General features: G+C 40.9%; 1 protein-coding gene across 3 annotated transcripts in view; it reads left to right on the top strand.

Moving 5' to 3' along the window:
- Positions 1-20,410, top strand: part of mast2 (microtubule associated serine/threonine kinase 2) — a 182,125-nt gene that overhangs the window by 96,750 nt on the left and 64,965 nt on the right. For all 3 annotated transcript variants that reach the window (XM_062998005.1, XM_062998006.1, XM_062998007.1), the window contains one exon: positions 3,189-3,220. In XM_062998005.1, coding sequence (XP_062854075.1) covers positions 3,189-3,220 — 32 coding nt within the window. The remainder of the gene's footprint in view (positions 1-3,188; positions 3,221-20,410) is intronic.

The raw sequence follows: 20,410 nt of genomic DNA, 5'->3' as shown, positions 1-20,410 counted from the left end.
GGGTCAAAACACACTCACTTCGCGTAGAAACGTCCATCAAACCATCGTCACAATACAAGCACAGAAAAGTCTGTTACAGTTACAACACGCATACAAGTACGGTGGCTCATAAGAAACAAACCAGATATCATTTAACCAAACGATCTACAATTACTACCGATCTGATACGGCACCTAAAAAATAAACACTCAGCCGAATACAGCGAGTTTATTATTATATGATGAGAAGAGGAACCGGCCGTCCGCTAACACGGCAGAAATGCTGATTTTCCTCAAAAAGAACCTTCACTTCATTCTGAGTGTTCTAGTTTTACTGCTACAATGCTGCACTAAGTTTGTTTACTTTTATTTTGTAAAAATAAAAGAACATTAAGCAATAGCTTGGATGCAGGAAATCTTTTTCCTACAGCACTGCAGAGCTATTCAGTTGTTAAACAAACATACATACATACATTGGATTAATTTGAATAACTGTAATGTGCACCGTGTGAACAGTATTATCCAGTTCTTATCTAGACAATATCTAGAAAATACAAGTATCGGTTTGAGACTCTGTATCGGATCGGGATCAAAATTAAAGATCGGGAACAAAAAAACCTGATCGGGACATCCCTAATTTTCTGCATTTAGCAGGCGCCTTTATCCAAAGCGACTTACAGAACTGTGACAGTATACTGTATATTTTTATACATATATACTAATAATATATGTACATCACTTATTCTTAAAGGGGATAAATAACTACACACTGTATTTTCACTTATTTGTATTTTTCCTGGCTTCATACTGCTGTAACAAGTTAATTTCCCAAAGGGGATCAATAAAGTCTTATATTATCTTATCTTAGTATACAGTAAATATTAAGTGTAGTATACAGTATATACTGAGTGCAGTATGCAGTATATACTGAGTGTAGTGTGCAGTATACAGTATACCCTGAGTGCAGTGTATAGAATACAGTGTGTACTGAGTGTAGTATACTATATATACTTAGTGCAGAATACAGTATATACTGAGTGCAGTATACCCTGAGTGCAGTATATAGAACACAGTGTATACTGAGTGTAGTGTGCAGTATGCAGTGTACCCTGAGTGCAGTATGTAGAATACAGTGTAGTGAGTGCAGTATACTGTATATACTTAGTGCAGAATACAGTATATACTGAGTATATACCGAGTGTAGTATGCAATATACAACATGTACTGTTTGTAGTATGTAGTATACAGTATATACTGAGTGTAGTGTGCAGTATGCAGTGTACCCTGAGTGCAGTATATAGAATACAGTATATACTGAGTGCAGTATGCAGTATATACTGAGTGCAGTATACAGTATATACTGAGTGCAGTATACAGTATATACTGAGTGTAGTGTGCAGTATATACTGAGTGCAGTATACAGTATATACTGAGTGCAGTATACAGTATATACTGAGTGCAGTATACAGTATATACTGAGTGCAGTATACAGTATATACTGAGTGTAGTATACAGTATATACTGAGTGTAGTGTGCAGTATGCAGTGTACCCTGAGTGCAGTATATAGAATACAGTATATACTGAGTGCAGTATGCAGTATATACTGAGTGCAGTATACAGTATATACTGAGTGTAGTGTGCAGTATGCAGTGTACCCTGAGTGCAGTATATAGAATACAGTATATACTGAGTGCAGTATGCAATATGTACTGAGTGTAGTATACAGTATATACTGAGTGTAGTGTGCAGTATATACTGAGTGCAGTATGCAGTATATACTGAGTGTAGTGTGCAGTATGCAGTGTACCCTGAGTGCAGTATATAGAATACAGTGTGTACCGAGTGTAGTATACTATATATACTTAGTGCAGAATACAGTATATACTGAGTATATACCGAGTGTAGAATGCAATATACAACATGTACTGTGTGTAGTATGCAGTATACAGTATGTAGTAGGGTATTTCAAACACAGCCATTGACTTATTTTCCTCAGACTGTGGTGTTTTAGTGATCCAATATTCAGGGCAGATCGCAGTGGTGCTCTTCTGCCATCTGGTGGCTGTATGTAGACTTACCACATGCACAGATTTACCTTAAAGCCACAGACTTCTCATTGCTACTGGGCTGTAATGTCATCACATGTATACAGTGTTTATGATGCAGGTGATGCTCTCATTTTAGTGATTTCTTATTTATCATTTTTCTAATACAAGCCGGAAAACAGTCTAAGAACACAAGCCTGCTGAGACTCTGTTTTAATAAGTATCCATAGGTGGAAGATTTCTTTCCTTTTTATTTCACTGTAAACCACTTTATACTCGATACCAAACTGCATCTCCATATGTACCCACAGACCCTTGTTGTTGTAGTACAGTATGTTATTATGCAGGTACTTGTTTCTCTACTGTGTATGTTTGTAATGTGTACCATAACTTTTGGTGTAATGTCATAAGCTACTTGAGACCTTAATTTCCTTTAGGATTATCTATCTATCTATCTATCTATCTATCTATCTATCTATCTATCTATCTATCTATCTATCTATCTATCTATCTATCTATCTATCTATCTATCTATCTATCTCTCTCTATATCATTCTGTCTATCTATCTATCTATCTATCTATCTATCTATCTATCTATCTATCTATCTATCTATCTTATCTATCTATCTATCTATCTATCTATCTATCTATCTATCTCTCTCTATATCATTCTGTCTATCTGTCTGTCTATCTATCTATCTATCTATCTATCTATCTATCTATCTATCTATCTATCTATCTATCTATCTATCTATCTATCTATCTATCTATCTATCTATCTATCTATCTATCTTGTTTGGTTCAGAGCAGATAAACCAAATGGATGTTTTCTGGTGTAATGTTATGTTGGTGTTGTTTTTTTAATTTAAAATCCCTGCTAAATAACTTATACTCTTCAATTAAGCTGGATCAATCAAGCTTTTAAATCAAGAAAACTATCAAATTAAGTAATTAAATGAGCAATAATTTTGAACTATGCATGTGTTTGATCAGTTTTTTTTATATATTGCTGTTATTTATTCGTATTCTGGTGTAAAAACATGATCTGTGAGTTGTGTGGGGGTTTAGAGATGTAATAACGAACACTGTAATATTGTGTTTATTATTTTCTCTGATCACAGTTGTTCAGTCTCTAAACTTTTATCTTCATTTCTCTTTTTCAGAAGGAGCTGAGCCTTCCGCGAAGAGGGAGTTTGTAAGTACCACTTTTATTGTTTTATCAGCCAAACTCTGAACTGAGCTCACAGAGGAGGGAAATCATCAAGGATAATGACAGATCATAATACATCTATTTCATGTTTTTTTCTTTTAATATGATAAATATGCACGATACAGAGCCCTTTACATATCAAGCTGGAAACACAGTTGCTAATATTATTATTTTTTATTGTGTATAGCAGTGCAACGTACCAGTGATAAAACCCTGCAGGGGGAAAAATAAATGTTTCTTACAATAATGATTATTCTTGACATCAGAAAGTCAGACCACTTGACTTTCAGCACTTTTTATTGTGTTGGGGATTTGAGTTTGAATGAATAGAATTACCAGCAGCATGAATGACAACCGAGTGCTTCAGACATAGCCAGACATGTCTGTGTAGACGTCCGTCTGGATGATCCGTCTGGGGGGGGCAGTTGTAGCCTAGTGCTTAAGGTACCGAACTAGTAATCAAAGGGTTGCTGGTTCAAGCCTCAACACTGCCAGGTTGCCACTGTTGGGCTCTTGAGCAAGGCCCTTAACCCTTCATTGCTTAGACAGTATACCGTCACAGTACTGTAATTTGCCTTGAATAAAAGCGTCTGCTAAATGATGAATATGTAAATGTAGACCCTAAAGTGGCTTCAATCATCTTGAAATGGAACATGCTTGGCACAACCTTGAAACTCTCTAGAGTTGGATGTCTTGCCGGATTGGACATCTGGTTAGAAAAGGCCTTTAAAAAGTCCTTAAAGAAAAAAAAGAGAACCCAGCAGTCACTCAAAAAGATTGGTGAACCTGCTGGACGGACAACCATCTTTGCAGCACTTCATAAAAGAGACCTTGTGTTTGACTACATGATTCTCTGGTCTGATGAGATGAAAATGTAGGCAGTTCTAACCTAGTGGTTAAGGTCCTGAACTAGTCATCAAAAGGTGGCTGGTTCAAACCCCACGGTTGCCACTGTTGGGCTCTTGAGCAAGGCCCTTAACCCTCAATTGCTCAGACTGTGTACTGTCAAAATACTGTAAGTCGCTTTAAATAAAAGCATCTGCTAAATGCCAAAATGTAAATGGGTTTGAATCTGAAGCTACTCAGATTCTTGTGCAGTCACTTGTAATCTCACTTTTGGACTATTGCAGCTCCCTCCTGGCAGGAGCTTCCATGTCCACTATTAAACCATTGCAGCTCATTCAAAATGCAGCTGCCCGTCTGGTTTTTACCCAACCTAAACACTGCCACATAATCACCCCACTGCTGCCACATCATCACCCCACTGCTGCCACATCATCACCCCACTGCTGCCCCATCATCACCCCACTGCTGCCACATCATCACCCCACTGCTGCCCCATCATCACCCCACTGCTGCTGCCCCATCATCACCCCACTGCTGCCATATCACCCCACTGCTGCCCCATCACCACCCCACTGCTGCCCCATCTTCACCCCACTGCTGCCCCACCACCCCACTGCTGCCCCACCACCCCACTGCTGCCCCACTGCTGCCACACTGCTGCCACATCACCCCACTGCTGCCACATCATCACCCCACTGCTGCCCCACTGCTGCCACATCACCCCACTGCTGCCACATCATCACCCCACTGCTGCCCCACTGCTGCCACATCATCACCCCACTGCTGCCCCACTGCTGCCACATCATCATCCCACTGCTGCCCCACTGCTGCCACATCATCACCCCACTGCTGCCCCACTGCTGCCACATCATCACCCCACTGCTGCCCCACTGCTGCCACATCACCCCACTGCTGCCACATCATCATCCCACTGCTGCCCCACTGCTGCCACATCATCACCCCACTGCTGCCCCATCATCACCCCACTGCTGTGTTCTCTTCACTGGCTTCCTGTAGCTGCACGCATTCAGTTTGAAACACTGATGCTCACCTACAAAGCCAAAAATAAACCAGCCCCAAGTTAATTTTGAGGACTAATAAAACCCCGCTCTGTACCGTGCAACCTCCGAGCCACTAGTCTCGCTCGACTTGATCCTCCACCCAGAACTCGAGGAAGACGAGCATCAAGGCTTTTCTCTGTACCAGCACCCAAGTGGTGGAACGAACTTCCCTCTGTCTGTCCGAACATCTGAGTCTCTCACTGTCTTTAAAAGACGATTAAAATCCTTCATCACCTCTTTACTAAGCACTTAAGCTGACTTATACTTACTTACTAACACTCTTATTCATTTCTTGCAAAAAACAAAAACAAACTTTGGTTCTAAGGTAATGTTCACTATGGAAGCTCTTCTGTAAGTCGCTCTGGATAAGAGTGTCTGCTAAATGCCGTAAATGTAAATCTCTTCGGATTGAACAGTAAGCACTACGTCTGGTAAAAAAACAAGCACTGCAATTAGTAAGTGTTATTTTTGGAGTGTACTAGTTTGGGAACTGTAGGAAAGTATGTAACATCCAGCACTGTGTATACTAACGTCAGTACACAGGGTGCAGCTGGGGTCAAAGGTGAGTCAAAGGTGAGTGTGCTGTAGCAGACAGGATGTATTTTCCAACAGCTGAGTATCTCTGGTTCACGGTCTGGCTTAAACACGCCGGCTTAAATTTAACCGGCGGCGCTCGCTGTCAGATTGTATTCCCTTATGAGGGAAGTAATACGGAGAGTGTGGAGGTGATTCGTGGAGGTGCGAGTCTCACAATTAATGCGTGTATGATAATCACTCGCTTCATTTCCTGTACCTGACTGTATATTTCATTTATCCATTGTTCGAGTGCCAGGGGCTGAATGCTCATTAAATTTATAAAGGTCATTCATCCCTCCTAGGCAGCCTGGATTACAGCCTTATGTAAATCAGACGTATTCTACTCTACGTAGCCAAAAGTATGTGAGCACCTGAAGATCAGCTCAACTCTTCTGAAAGTGGCAGACTGCATTTGTGAGGTCAGACACTGATGTTAGACATGATCGACGTTCAGATTTATTCTGGATTTGTTTAGTCAGGATGAGGTCAGGGTTCCTTGCAGGCCACTAGAGTTCCTCCACACCATACTGGTGTAACGTTCTTATGGACCTTGTTTAGTGCAGTAATGCTGAATGCAGAATGCATCTCGGCGCTGGTGTGCTTGCGGAATAACCCGCTGCGCCTCCTGGGTGCCACAAATTCCAGTGTATTATTAAAACGAGATTCAAAACATGAAGTCCAAGGAACTGCGATGAAAATGTGGAATGCTTAGATCAGAGCAGAGATATAAAACAGTATCAAAGGCTTTAAGTGTTTCTAGGTCCACAGGGGAAGTTGGCAGTTGTAGCCTAGTGGTTAAGGTACTGGACTAGTAATCGAAAGGTCGCTGGTTCAACGACATGATGTTGAATCGACGTTCAGATTTATTCCGGATTTGTTTAGTCAGGATGAGGTCAGGGTTCCTTGCAGGCCACTAGAGTTCCTCCACACCATACTTGTGTAACGTTGTGCTTATGGACCTTGTTTAGTGCATGATGGCAGAGTAATGCTGAAACGAAAGGAAACAGAATGATGCCACAAGGTCACAAATATTATATTATTATTAAAAACACCGGGCGGCATGGTGGCTAGGTGGGTAGCACTTGATTCCCAGGTGGAGCATTCAGGGTCCTTTCTGTGTGGAGTTTGCACGTTCTCCCCGTGTCTCCATGGGTTTCCTCCGGGAGCTCCGGTTTCCTCCCACAGTCCAAAGACGTGCAAGTGAGGCGAATTGGAGACACTAAATTTTCCATTACTGTGTTTGACATTAAAAACTTCAACTGATGAATCTTGTGTAATGAGTAACTACCGTTCCTGTCATGAATGTAACCACAGTGTAAAACATGGCGTTAAAATCCTAATAAATATAAAATATTAAAAACACCTCTTACCAATAAGTGTAGCTGAAACACTTGGATTCAGAAGCTAGGGGTGTCCACTTACTTTCGAGGGAGAATCAGACAGAGAAAAAGAGGCACATGTCTCGTATTATTACATATTATAGTATCGTGTAGAAGTGAAGACACAGGCTAATGTGGTTAACAAGTAATACACTGACGAGGCATAACATTATGAGCACTGACAGGTGAAGTGAATAACACTGATCATCTCTTCATCACGGCACCTGTTAGTAGGGGGGATATATTAGGCAGCAAGTGAACATTTTATCCTCAAAGTTGATGTCAGAAGCAGGAAAAATGAGCGTAAGGATATAAACGAATTTGACGAGGGCCAGATTGTGATGGCTAGACGACTGGGTCAGAGCATCTCCAAAACTGCAGCTCTTGTGGGGTGTGTCCCGGTCTGCAGTGGTCAGTATCTATCAACAGTGGTCCAAGGAAGGAACAGTGGTAAACCGGCAACAGTGTATAGTTCTGTTTCATATAGGACTTTTATTTATGATATTTTTACTGTGGTAAAGGTCAGGTCTACTTGTCTGGAATCAACTTGAAAGAACGGCTTGATATCATTTTCATATCCGTCATGTGAACATGATTTGATTTGAACATGGACACTGAGAAAATCATCTACAAACAAGTGACATACACTGTGAGACAGGATTTAACACAAAAGCCATGCAATTGTTTGAAAGCGTTTATGAACACATGACCGTTAACATTCAGCCGTTACATTCAGTATTAGTTTCATTCTTTTGTTCTTTTAGTCAGAACTTGTAGTCATCGTTTACTTACTGAAATAGCCTACAGTGACTTAAGTAATTAACGTTCATTTAAATTTTTATTTTATGAGCTATTTTTAATCAGTGAATTTTATTGATGAGAATTCATCCTAAATTTGTATGAGTAGCATAATAATAATAATAATAATAAAAATAATAGTAATAGTAGATTCATGCAATGTACTTCAGTTTGTAACAAAAGCTTCTGTGTGCATTAAGCAATACAAAATATTTTATTAATTACATACTGTCTACTATCTTAGTGGATCTTATTTTATACTTTACAGTGTTTTATTTATTTGCTTGTTTTGTAGGGAAGGTTGAGAGCAATTGAAAGAGATTCCTTTGCAGAGAGTTAATTTCTGGAAAAAATGACTTTGTAGGTGTCGCCTGGTGTATAAATGTGCAAATCCAGAGCAGCGGAAAGAGAACGTGTTGTTAAATATTACTGGTGTAAACCCTGACCACCAAATTGTGAAGTAGAGTAAAAAAGAATCCATTTGTTCATGATACAAAAGTTTCTGGACACCTGAACCTGAGTTTGACAAAAAAAAAACCCCACCAAACTCATTTTCATTTACATTTTCAGCAATTAGCAGACGCATTTATCCAAAGCGACTTACATTATACAGTCTAACCAATTGAGGGTTAAGGGCCTTGCTCAAGGGCCCAACAGTGGCAACCTGGCAATTTCAAACTCATCAAACCAAACCATAAATGTATAAACTTTACTTTGTACAAAGAGACACAGAGGTCATGCTGGAACAGGAACTGGCCTCCCTAAAACTTGCCACAAAGTTGGAAGCATGCAATATATACAGTATGTTAATTATACAACAGACCTTACAATCTGATTGGTTGAGAAGCGTTCTAACCGTGCTGATATTGGTGATAACAGCACGGCCTTTTCACACCACAACTGTATTACTCCGCCGACGGGTTGCCAGTAACGACAAGCTTCATGCACACTAACACGCATGCAGGCGACACAGACCTTATTCCCGATTGCGTTTTAAATCCGTTATCTGATATACAATCTAGTGCACTATGTAGGGAACATAAATCAATTGTCTAATATATTGTCTAGTGCACTATGTAGGGAACATAAATCAATTGTCTAATATATTGTCTAGTGCACTATGTAGGGAACATGAATCCGTTATCTGATATACAATCTAGTGCACTATGTAGGGAACATAAATCAGTTGTCTAATACATTGTCTAGTGCACTGTGTAGGGAACATAAATAAATTGTCTAATATATTGTCTAGTGCACTATGTAGGGAACATGAATCCGTTATCTGATATACAATCTAGTGCACTATGTAGGGAACATAAATCAGTTGTCTAATACATTGTCTAGTGCACTGTGTAGGGAACATAAATCAATTGTCTAATATATTGTCTAGTGCACTATGTAGGGAACATGAATCTGTTATCTGATATACAATCTAGTGCACTGTGTAGGGAACATAAATCAATTGTCTAATACATTGTCTAGTGCACTGGGTAGGGAGCATAAATCAATTGTCTAATATATTGTCTAGTGCACTATGTAGGGAACATGAATCCGTTATCTGATATACAATCTAGTGCACTGTGTAGGGAACATAAATCAATTGTCTAATACATTGTCTAGTGCACTATGTAGGGAACATAAATCAATTGTCTAATACATTGTCTAGTGCACTATGTAGGGAACATAAATCAATTGTCTAATACATTGTCTAGTGCACTATGTAGGGAACATAAATCAATTGTCTAATACATTGTCTAGTGCACTATGTAGGGAACATGAATCCGTTATCTGATATACAATCTAGTGCACTGTGTAGGGAACATAAATCAATTGTCTAATATATTGTCTAGTGCACTATGTAGGGAACATGAATCCGTTATCTGATATACAATCTAGTGCACTATGTAGGGAACATAAATCAGTTGTCTAATACATTGTCTAGTGCACTGTGTAGGGAACATAAATCAATTGTCTAATATATTGTCTAGTGCACTATGTAGGGAACATGAATCCGTTATCTGATATACAATCTAGTGCACTGTGTAGGGAACATAAATCAATTGTCTAATACATTGTCTAGTGCACTATGTAGGGAACATAAATCAATTGTCTAATACATTGTCTAGTGCACTATGTAGGGAGCATAAATCAATTGTCTAATATATTGTCTAGTGCACTATGTAGGGAACATGAATCCGTTATCTGATATACAATCTAGTGCACTGTGTAGGGAGCATAAATCAATTGTCTAATATATTGTCTAGTGCACTATGTAGGGAACATGAATCCGTTATCTGATATACAATCTAGTGCACTGTGTAGGGAACATAAATCCGTGATCTGATACACAACCTAGTGCACTATGTAGGGAACATTAATGTGTTTGTAACACGAACAGTTAGCTTAATAGCCCAGTTAGCAGCTCCTAAGAGTTCTGTTATCATCCTTTGGTGTGTGCGAGAGGTTTTTTATTTCTTTTTTTTTCCTTTCGGAGGTTCTTGCCTTCTTCATCTTGTTCTTCTTACCTCCCTGAAATGAGTTTTTGCAACTTGGGATGTCTGCTTTGTAGTGTTAAACTAGATACCTTTTTTAACCTTCTGTGTTAAGGCAGGGTAAAGAATTTTTACCGTTGCATAGCAGCAACTCATTCGTTGTGGAACTACTTTTTTGGCGGAAGGTATTGTCAATATTAAAGCATATTTAATATGAAATTCAGAGCTTCTTTGATTTAATTTCTTTCTTTATTTTGTAAAAACGGTTGTATAAAAGCAATAGAACACGAGAGGGAGTGTGTTATCGCGAATAACATCACGGCTGTGATTTGGTCGCAGGCACGAGCCGAAGGCGAGTACACACTCCCTCTCGTGTTCTATTGATTAAATTGATTGTATACACCTGTTAGTAACGGGTGTGGCTGAAACGCCTGGAAATAATAGTTCTAGGAGAGGTCATGCATGGCAGGCATGACACCTCCGCAAGCACTCTGGAGACTTTTCTTGATAAAATGTATAATTTGCTCACCCATTCCTGAATATTTCTGACTTGTGACGTTAACTAACATCTGCAAAACTAAACAAGCAAAGGCCAGGACGCCGAACTTCTCTTTGCTGATTTAAGGTGAGCAAAGATCAGTGTTTGCCAAACCTTGCTCTGGATTTTTACAGGGACCATAATGGTGCTTCTTAATGCTCGTACGGTTGTATTTGTAAAAGTGAGTTCCTGATCTTTAAGTTCTGGACCGTGTGTGGACATGGATAAATGATGTGATTGGTGAACGACAGCTGCAGACCCTCCCCCATCTCGGGGCCCTATGATAACCTGACCGTGCCCTCTTTCTAAAAGCCATGTGGCTATGGCAGAGGGAGAAATGGAGCGAGCGAGGCAACAGCAGCATTGAACTTTTCCTGGATTACGTTCTAATCTCGGTTTCCTCAGACTGTTGAGGTTGCTCATGAGAGGAAAGTGATAGATGTGTGTGGATAGAGATTTCATTAGGCCGGCAGTGCCGCTGCGTCCCAGATTAATCCAGCAGCTGTCTACGTTTGGCTCGCTTTAACCCGTGGAAAGACGCCCATGCTGGATTTTAAGTTGCACAGAATTGAATTTCTGGTCCACATTGGTCAGCTTTGTAGATGTGAGAGATAAATCTCGGTCTCTGTGATCGTCACAAACGTCAGACGTCATGTTTTGGTAATTGAATTATCGTTGCACGGCTGCGTGGTCTGGCGATGATCTTGACTCAGAAGTAACCAGAGTCTGTTCGGCTAGTGCTGAGTGAGCCTGAGCGTTCTCACACTTGCTAACTGATACATCGTACGCTCGCAGAAATGAAGAAGCGGAGGGAGAGAGCAGGAGCACCCAGTCTGTCTCTACAGTAAGAGATTTACTATCTAACGCTTTATAAAAACTAAAAAGCGTCAGGTTTGTTTGTAGTTGTGTTTGTGAAGACGGGAACATTAGGACTGCTCAATTAGCACAATTAATTTGCCTATAATTTAAACCAGAATAGAAAAATAATAATAATTAACTAGACAAATTTTAATTAGCACATAAACACGAAATGAACTTGTAAACGAATGCCCCCTTGTGGAGGCTTTACGTTACATCTTGTAAACCACATTGGGACCAGATTGTCACAGTTTTTATTAATTAAGTACATTAAAACCACCTCCTTGTTTCTACACTCACTGTCCATGTTATCAGCTCCACTTACCATATAGACGCACTTTGTAGTTCTACAATTACTGACTGTAGTCCATCTGTTTCTCTACATGCTTTGTTAGCCCCCTTTCACGCTGTTCTTCAATGGTCAGGTATTATTATATTGGTGGTGCATCATTCTCAGCACTGCGGTGACACTGACATGGTGGTGGTGTGTTAGTGTGTGTTGTGCTGGTATGAGTGGATCAGACACAGCAGTTACTGCTGGACTGAGAATAGTCCACCAACCAAAAATATCCAGCCAACAGCGCCCCGTGGGCAGCATCCTGCCACCACTGATGAAGGTCTAGAAGATGACCGACTCAAACAGCAGCAATAGATGAGCGATCGTCTCTGACTTTACATCTACAAGGTGGACCGACTAGGTAGGAGTGTCTAACAGAGTGGACAGTGAGTGGACACGGCGTTAAAAAACTCCAGCAGCGCTGCTGTGTCACCACCACCATGTCAGTGTCACTGCAGTACTGAGAAACATACAACACCTAAATAATATCTGCTCTGTGGGGGGTCCTGACCATTGAAGAACAGCATGAAAGGGGTATAACAAAGCATGCAGAGAAAGAGATGGACTACAGTCAGTAATTGTAGAACTACAAAGTGCTTCTATATGGTAAGTGGAGCTGATAAAATGGACAGTGAGTGTAGAAACAAGGAGGTTAAATAAATAAATAATTAATACAAATAAAGACCGTATCCTCAAATTTGGCTGAGTGTTCATTATCTGAAAAAAATTGCCAACTTTGTAGAATTATTTATAGATGTTTTTTACTTTACTAACTCTAAAAACACCTTCATTGTTAAAGACGGTGAAGAGATTTTAACTTGGAAAAAATAGTAGAAAAAATAAACGTTCCTTCACACCAGTAAAAACCAGTTAAATCCCAGCGTGAGTGTAAATTGCCTGGCAAGAAATATCATTTGCTTGAGAGACACGGACACTTTTTTGGCGAGCATTAAGGTTTAATTTCTAGAAAATAGAACAGCACATGTCTGATGCACAATCTAATTATGCTTGTTATGCTTGTGGGGAGAAAAGGGAAAGTTTTTCCTTTCCTCTAAAAGTGAATCTTTATTTTTAGGAGGAATGAAAAGCGAATGAGGACACAAATCAAGACTAAACATGTTTGTTAAATGAGATGTTATTGTGAGCTGAAGCATTACATGAAGGTTACGTCTCTCGTTGACACGTTACCAACTGTCTTAAATGTCAGTGGCATAAATAAAAATAGGCTCATTAGTATTACTGTATTAAGTTCATATAAAATAGTAATTTTAATAGTAATAGTAAGATTTAATGATTAAAATTATTATATTGTGGTTATTTGTAATTATTTAGGCAGTCAGGTGGCATGGCGGTGTAATGCGTTAGCCCACCACTCCTAAGATCGGATTTCGAATCTCAGTCCGGCGAATACAGACACACGATTGGCTGTTTGTCTGTAGGGGAAAGGGGACAGTGGTCAAGTAGGGTTTCCACTGCAAGCAGGTCAAGGACCCTGCACAAGGGGTGTTTGATCACGGTTGCAGTGCATTGCTCTCCGTACATCATACTGTGTTCTGTGTGACTCTGCCTCTGGCCGGTGAAAAGAATTGCTTAGAGGCAGCACATGTTTCTGCAGATGTCCTTGCTCGGTGGTTGAGGCAGCTCTTAGTAGGTTCCTAAACCTCACTGTTGCTTAAATCTACACAAATTGATAGATAGATACTTTATTAATCTCGAAATCAAAAGGTAAAAGTAATAGTACACACTACAGAGATTCACATTATACAAACAAGTATCTGTATAATCACAACAACAGTCGGACAACACACTACAACAACAGGACCTAAGGGTACATGTGGAGGTGTTATTTCGGTTAACGTCGTAAGGCTGGTATAGATTGTGAGTAACAGCTATAAAATATAAATTATAAAGTGAACCACAGTGCAAATATAAGAAAATGTTAGAAAATTTACATTTAATTAAAATTTAAAGAAGATTATGCCTTCTTTAACCGCATCTTATTTCTGACTTGTTGTGTTCCCCGTGTTGGGTCCCGTACATCCGGGGCTGCACTGGTAATCCTCACTGCTGACTGACGGCCGATGAACGCTGCTTTCCTTAAAGCCTTCCAAAAACTAACCAGAGAAAAAGACAAACGTATCACAAACGTAAATCCTCTCTCATCTCTTTCTGTTTCGTGTAGTTTTGACTCTAAGGTCAGCACTCGGTGTGCACCGATCAGCCTTTACCAGCCCATCATAGTTTTGCCCTTAGCCATTGACAGCTCTGCTGGATAGACTGCTGTGTGGCGCTCAGTCAGATGGTCATCAGTGCTGCTCGGCTTGTGCCACCCGGTGAGGAGTCTGCACTGCCATTTAGCTGGCTCAGACCCACGTGTTCATTAAGTGAAATTGAAATTGTTCAGAGCCGGCGATAAACTGACTGTAGGAGTAATATATTAAACCGTGCACATGTGGGTTCATGTGTGACATTATTTCTTCAAAATAAATAAAAAGATAGATAGATACTTTATTATAAACATTTTGGAAAAAACTCACAAACTAACAGAGCACAACTTTGAAATAAAATACTGCTGGATCCCCGGTCACTACGGGATTACAGGAAATGAAAAAGTGGACCAATTACAGACCTCAAACTCCCACCCTCCGACCTCTTCACTCTAATAACAGTTATACACACTAAACCAGTGGCAATCAGAATGGAACTCACAAACCAGTAATAAACTGCATGAAATCTGTCCTGATATAACGACTCATCAAACAACATTTCTGGAAAAACGGACAGAACAAACCTTATACACAAGACGCCGTATCGGACGCACCCAACTCACACATTCATATTAGATAAGAAGAGAGGAGCCCCCCTGTATGCAACCTATGTCAAGCCATCATTACTATAAAACACATTTTTGTAGAATGTGTTAAAAATATCAGAGAGAAAGAGAGACTGAAAACAACTGACTCTATAAGCAATATCTTTACCAGAAACAATGCAAACATGATCATAAACTTTCTTACAAATACAAACTTGAGGACTTTTTTTTATAAACGCAATAAATTCCTGCCCCAAATAACCGGTCCTGCCTTGAAATAACTGAACAGTAAACAAGGCGTTAGAAAAACCAAATAAACAAACAAACAAAAGATACTTTATTTATCTCAAAGGGAAAGTCAAGTATTACAGCAGCTCAAGGTACATGAAGTTAACCAGGTTATAAATGGATAACAGACAAAAATAATAATAATGAAATAAACAAATTTTACCAGACACAAAAAAGAAACTTGCACACAAACACCCCCTCGGCAAGAAGGTCCTGGTTTCGATCTCCAGGTGGGGTGGTCCGGGTCCTTTCTGTGTGGAGTTGTGTGGGTTTCCTCCGGGTGCTCCGGTTTCCTCCCACAGTCCAAAAACATGCAGTCAGGTTAATTGGAGACTCCAAATTGTCCATGACTGTGTTTGATGTAAACTTGTGAACTGATGAATCTTGTGTGATGAGTAACTACCGTTCTTGTCATGAATGTAACCAAAGTGTAAAACATGACGTTAAAATCCTAATAAACAAACAAACACCCCCTTGTGGAGGCTTTACGGTACACATTGTAAACCACCAGAATAAAGATATATAATATGTAATATAAATGTAAAATTATGGATGGCGAAAGCCCTGCGATGGACTGGCACCCTTGACCCAAAGTTTCCGGGTAAAGCTGACCCACTGTGACCCAAAGAGCTCGTCATGTGGTCCGGGGAGCTCGGCTTGAAGTTTTCTCTCGTTCAGTGCTGTAACGTATTAGCCGGTAAATGTATGTAAACGTGCTTTCACGCGGTCCCGGTCAGGACGTGACCAGTCATTAAGCCCTCAACTTCTCTCTTTTCACGGCGCCGCGCCCGCTAGAATCTGGCCCACGGCTCAGTCCCGTTGCCACGGCAACAGCAGTCTCCTGCAGCACCTCCTCGGCCCCTCCTCGTCCTCTTTTTGCTCGTCCCGCCGCCCGTCACACTGTGGCGGCTCGGAGGAGGCCATGTGTGCCCGCGGCCCCGCCTCTGCCCCGGCCCTCGGCCTCAACTCCCCCAACCCTTTCTTCTGGAGGTAAGGATTGTACAGAGTGACCCCCCACCCCCCCCCAACCCTTCCCATAACTCCACCCCTGCTTTTACTTACTACTTACCAGAGCAGCATGGATTGTGGTTTGAGACTGACTAACACCAAAGTGGACGATTTGTACACTTTAAATAGTAACATTTAAAATAGGTTTAGGTAAATACAGCAAGAAGGTACTTACCTCAGCCAGAAAGGGAGCTTATCAGATGAGTTTTCTTTTGCTATATAGAATAGAACGCTTTTATAAATTCTTTTTCCGCATATCCCAGCTTGTTTGGAAGCTGGGGTCAGATGTAGGGTCAGAGTGCAGGGTCAGCTGTTGTACGGCACCCCTGGAGCAGACAGGGTTAAGGGCCTTGCTCAAGGACCCAACAGTACAAAGCGAGTACTGTGTGTGTTACGTACAGCATAAGAACGGTACACCACGTTTGCATACCTGGACGATCGGGGTAACTATTATATTTACATGACTGCATTTGGAGCATGAGCACGGAAGCTATTTTGCATCACTGTGGAGTTGCTGGCAAACAAACCGCATGCTGCAGTTATATTAAACTCCTTGTTTCTACACTTACTGGTGGTGGTATGAGTGGATCAGACACAGCAGCGCTGCTGGAGTTGTCCACTCACTGTCCACTCTATTAGACACTCCTACCTAGTTGGTCCACCTTGTAGATGTAAAGTCAGAGACGATCGCTCATCTATTGCTGCTGTTTGAGTCGCTCATCTTCTAGACCTTCATCAGTGGACACAGGACGCTGCCCACTGAGCGCAGTTGGCTGTGTACTTTATTATTATAATTCATGTATTTCATCCACAACAACTTCTAACAGGTGTTGGGTATATAAGGAAGTTTTATGCAGCAACAGATTAGGGAAGGCCCCTTTCCTTTTCCAGCATGACTGTGCCCCTGTGCACAAAGCAAGCTCTATAAATTATCCAGTGTCCTGCACAGAGCCCTGACCTCAGCCCCAATCAACAGCTTTGGAATGAACCGGAATATTAACTGAGGCTTTATTGACCAACATCAGTGCCCAGTCGTAGAAATTAAAGCTCTTTTGACTGAATGGGCTCAAATTCCCAGAGAATCTTGTGATAATCCTTCTAAGAAAAGTGGCTGAATGATCACATAGAGGTCACTATTTTAATACCATTTGTTTTTGTAATGGGACGTCTAACAAACTCTGGTGTCCAAATACTTTCCTCATGCTCCAAATGAAAGATAGCTTGCTGCCAAGCTAAGATTGATGTAAATTGCTTCAAGATACCTCATACAATTTTGTAAAACAAAGCCTCTAGTTTTGTGTCATCAATTACTGTCTTGCTTGTATTGGTAAATTTCAGCCCCATAGCAGCGGTCACGCTAAGATTTTGATCCTAAGTCCTAAAACGTCTCAAAACCACTGATTCTTACTTATGACCAAAGAAAATGTGTCATAATAAGCGATTGACTGCAGAACGGCTTCATTATTACACAGTGTAATGCCGGCTTAGTGACTGTTAGTTAGCAATTAAAGAAATTGTCACATTTGCATCCTTAGTCTGCGACTTTAATTGTTGTGCTTCTTTTTTTGATTACTGAGCATAACAAAGTTGGGTATTTTCTTGTATTAAAGATTCAGAACTGGGGTACCCAGGTGGTTCTGCGGCATAATCCGCTAGCACACCAGCGCAGAGATTCGGAGCTTCCGGGTTCCAATTTTTGCCTGCTACCTGGTTGGCTGGATGCCCTCTAGCAGACACAATTGTGTAATTCCTGCAGCAGACAAAATTTGGCCTCCAGTCTGCTGGGTGGGAACGATTGGACTGGGGTTATCAGCGCTGTGTAAGGACCTTGGTTACCCAGGACGCCTGTACAGAAAGTGTAGGGGTGCAGAGATCGGGACGTGGCTCTCCGTACATGAAGTCGACCTCACGCACAAATCCACCAAAGTATTAGAGAATAAAAAGGGATTGGTTTACTGCGCATACATTGTGTGTGTCAGGCGATTATACGCCCTCATTGGACGCCGGAACATGTATTGACAAAGTGCACTAAATATAACATAGAACGACAAAGACTTCAATGCCAAATACAATGATTAAAATTTTTAACAAAACCAAAACAGAAACACTGATCCATTTTTTGAAAAATACAGAACTGATAGTACACATCTAGAACTAAACACAGAAAGGACAGTAGACAAAGAACATGAATAAATAATCTGTACAACTGTTAGGTACCTATCCTGCCATCAGAGTGACCAATGTGTAAACATGGCGTTAAACAAACAAACAAACAAACATTGGACGCCGTTTGGGTCCTCGGCAGCTGATTGGCTGCGCTACATTGGGAGAACTGTAAATGGTTTGTGGAAAATAAGTTTTAAATTGAATAATTCACCTATCAGCAAAGTATTAGGACCATTCCCCGAAAATGTGCTTGTGCTTACCAGTGTCCGTTTCATAATGGATGTCACTCAGGAATATTATAGTACTTACTTGTAGTACACGTGACACATGCAGCATAAACAACTGAGTGATTTTATTAGGGGCAATCGGTTATGGGCAGACAGTGAAGGGGGCTCACGGGCAGTAAGATGTAGTAAAACGTAGCTAAAAATACTCACTATATACTCAATACTTAAAACACCAAACCTTTATACCTCCACGTTTGTTGATAGCACCTCTGCTGTGGTGTTCGGCTGTGCTGACAGACTCGTTTCTCGGAGCCTGTATGTAATTCTGTTTTTCTTGATGGGATTTAGTCCGGGTGGGATTCCTGCTGAGCCTGCTCAAGGTGACACAGGGCTTTTTACACTTCACTGCTTTTACCTCTACACACACACACACACACACACACACACACACACACACACACACACACGGTATAGAGTTCTAACCAGCTGTCAGGCACCAGAACCCGCTCTGTCCCCACATCACCCTGCACTCATCTTCTATTACTTTATCTTCCTTAAAAGCACTTCGGCGTGGACGGTCTGAATAATCGCTTTTAGATTTTTATCTTTCCACATTACTTCCAGATTTATGAAATGATCACAATAAATAATGTGTGTGTGATGGTGTGTGTGTGTGTTGATTCAGGCAGGCGTTAATCCTCTGTCAGCTTTAGACATTTTCTCCAGGGACTTTATATTGAGCGCTTCTCTACTCTCATCTTTCTGGCTGAAATATCACATTAGATTGCAGAGCGTCTCGAATGGAGTTCGGTTACTTCTCTGTAACTTTGGTGTAACTAGGGAGACCATACGTCTTCTTTTTCAACTTTTGTAGTCTGCGTGCGCTTTTCTTTGTGTGTCTTTGCACTAATTTCACATTTCTCTTGAGGTCCCGCCTTCTCGCACTTCTCTTAAAAATTTCCAAACGCGTGCCGCTCAGGTGGCGCAGCGGTAAAAACACACGCTGGAACACCAGAGCTGGGATCTTGAAAACATCGTAGCGAGTCTCAGCTGTGCCTGCCGGCTGGGCTGAGCAACCACATGAACAACGATGTTCAGATAGGGATGTTCAGATTGGGTCGCTCTCATAACTAATGCAGTTACGACCTCTGCTGGCTGATTGATGCCGCCTCCACAGGGACGGGAAAAGAGTGCTCTGATCAGGAATGTGTCTCTCCGTACACAGTGCTGATCCGCATTGCACTCGTCAAAGTGTAGGTGATGAGATGCATACGGCTTCTGCCCATGTGTCGGAGGGGGCGTGGGTTAGCTTTGTCCTCCTCAATCAGAGTGGAGATCGGCATTGGTAGAGAGGAAGCATGACACAATCGGGCAATTGGACGCTCTAAAAGGGAGAAAAGGGGGAGAATATATATACAGATATACAGTATATAGGTATATATATATTTTTTTAATTCAAACGCAAATGAAAATTCAGAAACATTACAGAAAAAATCGGTCGGGATTCTTGGGAAGCAGAACGCATGAACTGCAAAGTGTCCAATAAAGGTGCCATTTCAGTAAAACTCAAAACAGCAGCTAAAGGAGAGAGATCGTCAGGTAAATAAAGTATTTTGTGAGATCGGGTAACACAGACGATGCTGTTACTGCTGCAGAGGGAGTTTTTGCATTTCTTACCACGAAGCATCACAACAGCTACAGATCAGTGCAGCATGTCTGCCTTGTTAAAAGATCTTTCCTTGATTCTGAAACAGCGTAAACATTTATTATTATTATTGTCAATGCCGTA

This window comes from Trichomycterus rosablanca, chromosome 6 (assembly GCF_030014385.1).
Source record: "Trichomycterus rosablanca isolate fTriRos1 chromosome 6, fTriRos1.hap1, whole genome shotgun sequence".
NCBI lineage: Eukaryota > Metazoa > Chordata > Actinopteri > Siluriformes > Trichomycteridae > Trichomycterus > Trichomycterus rosablanca.
The sequence above is the reverse complement of the archived record's forward strand: the minus strand, read 5'-3'. Positions and strand labels throughout refer to the sequence as shown.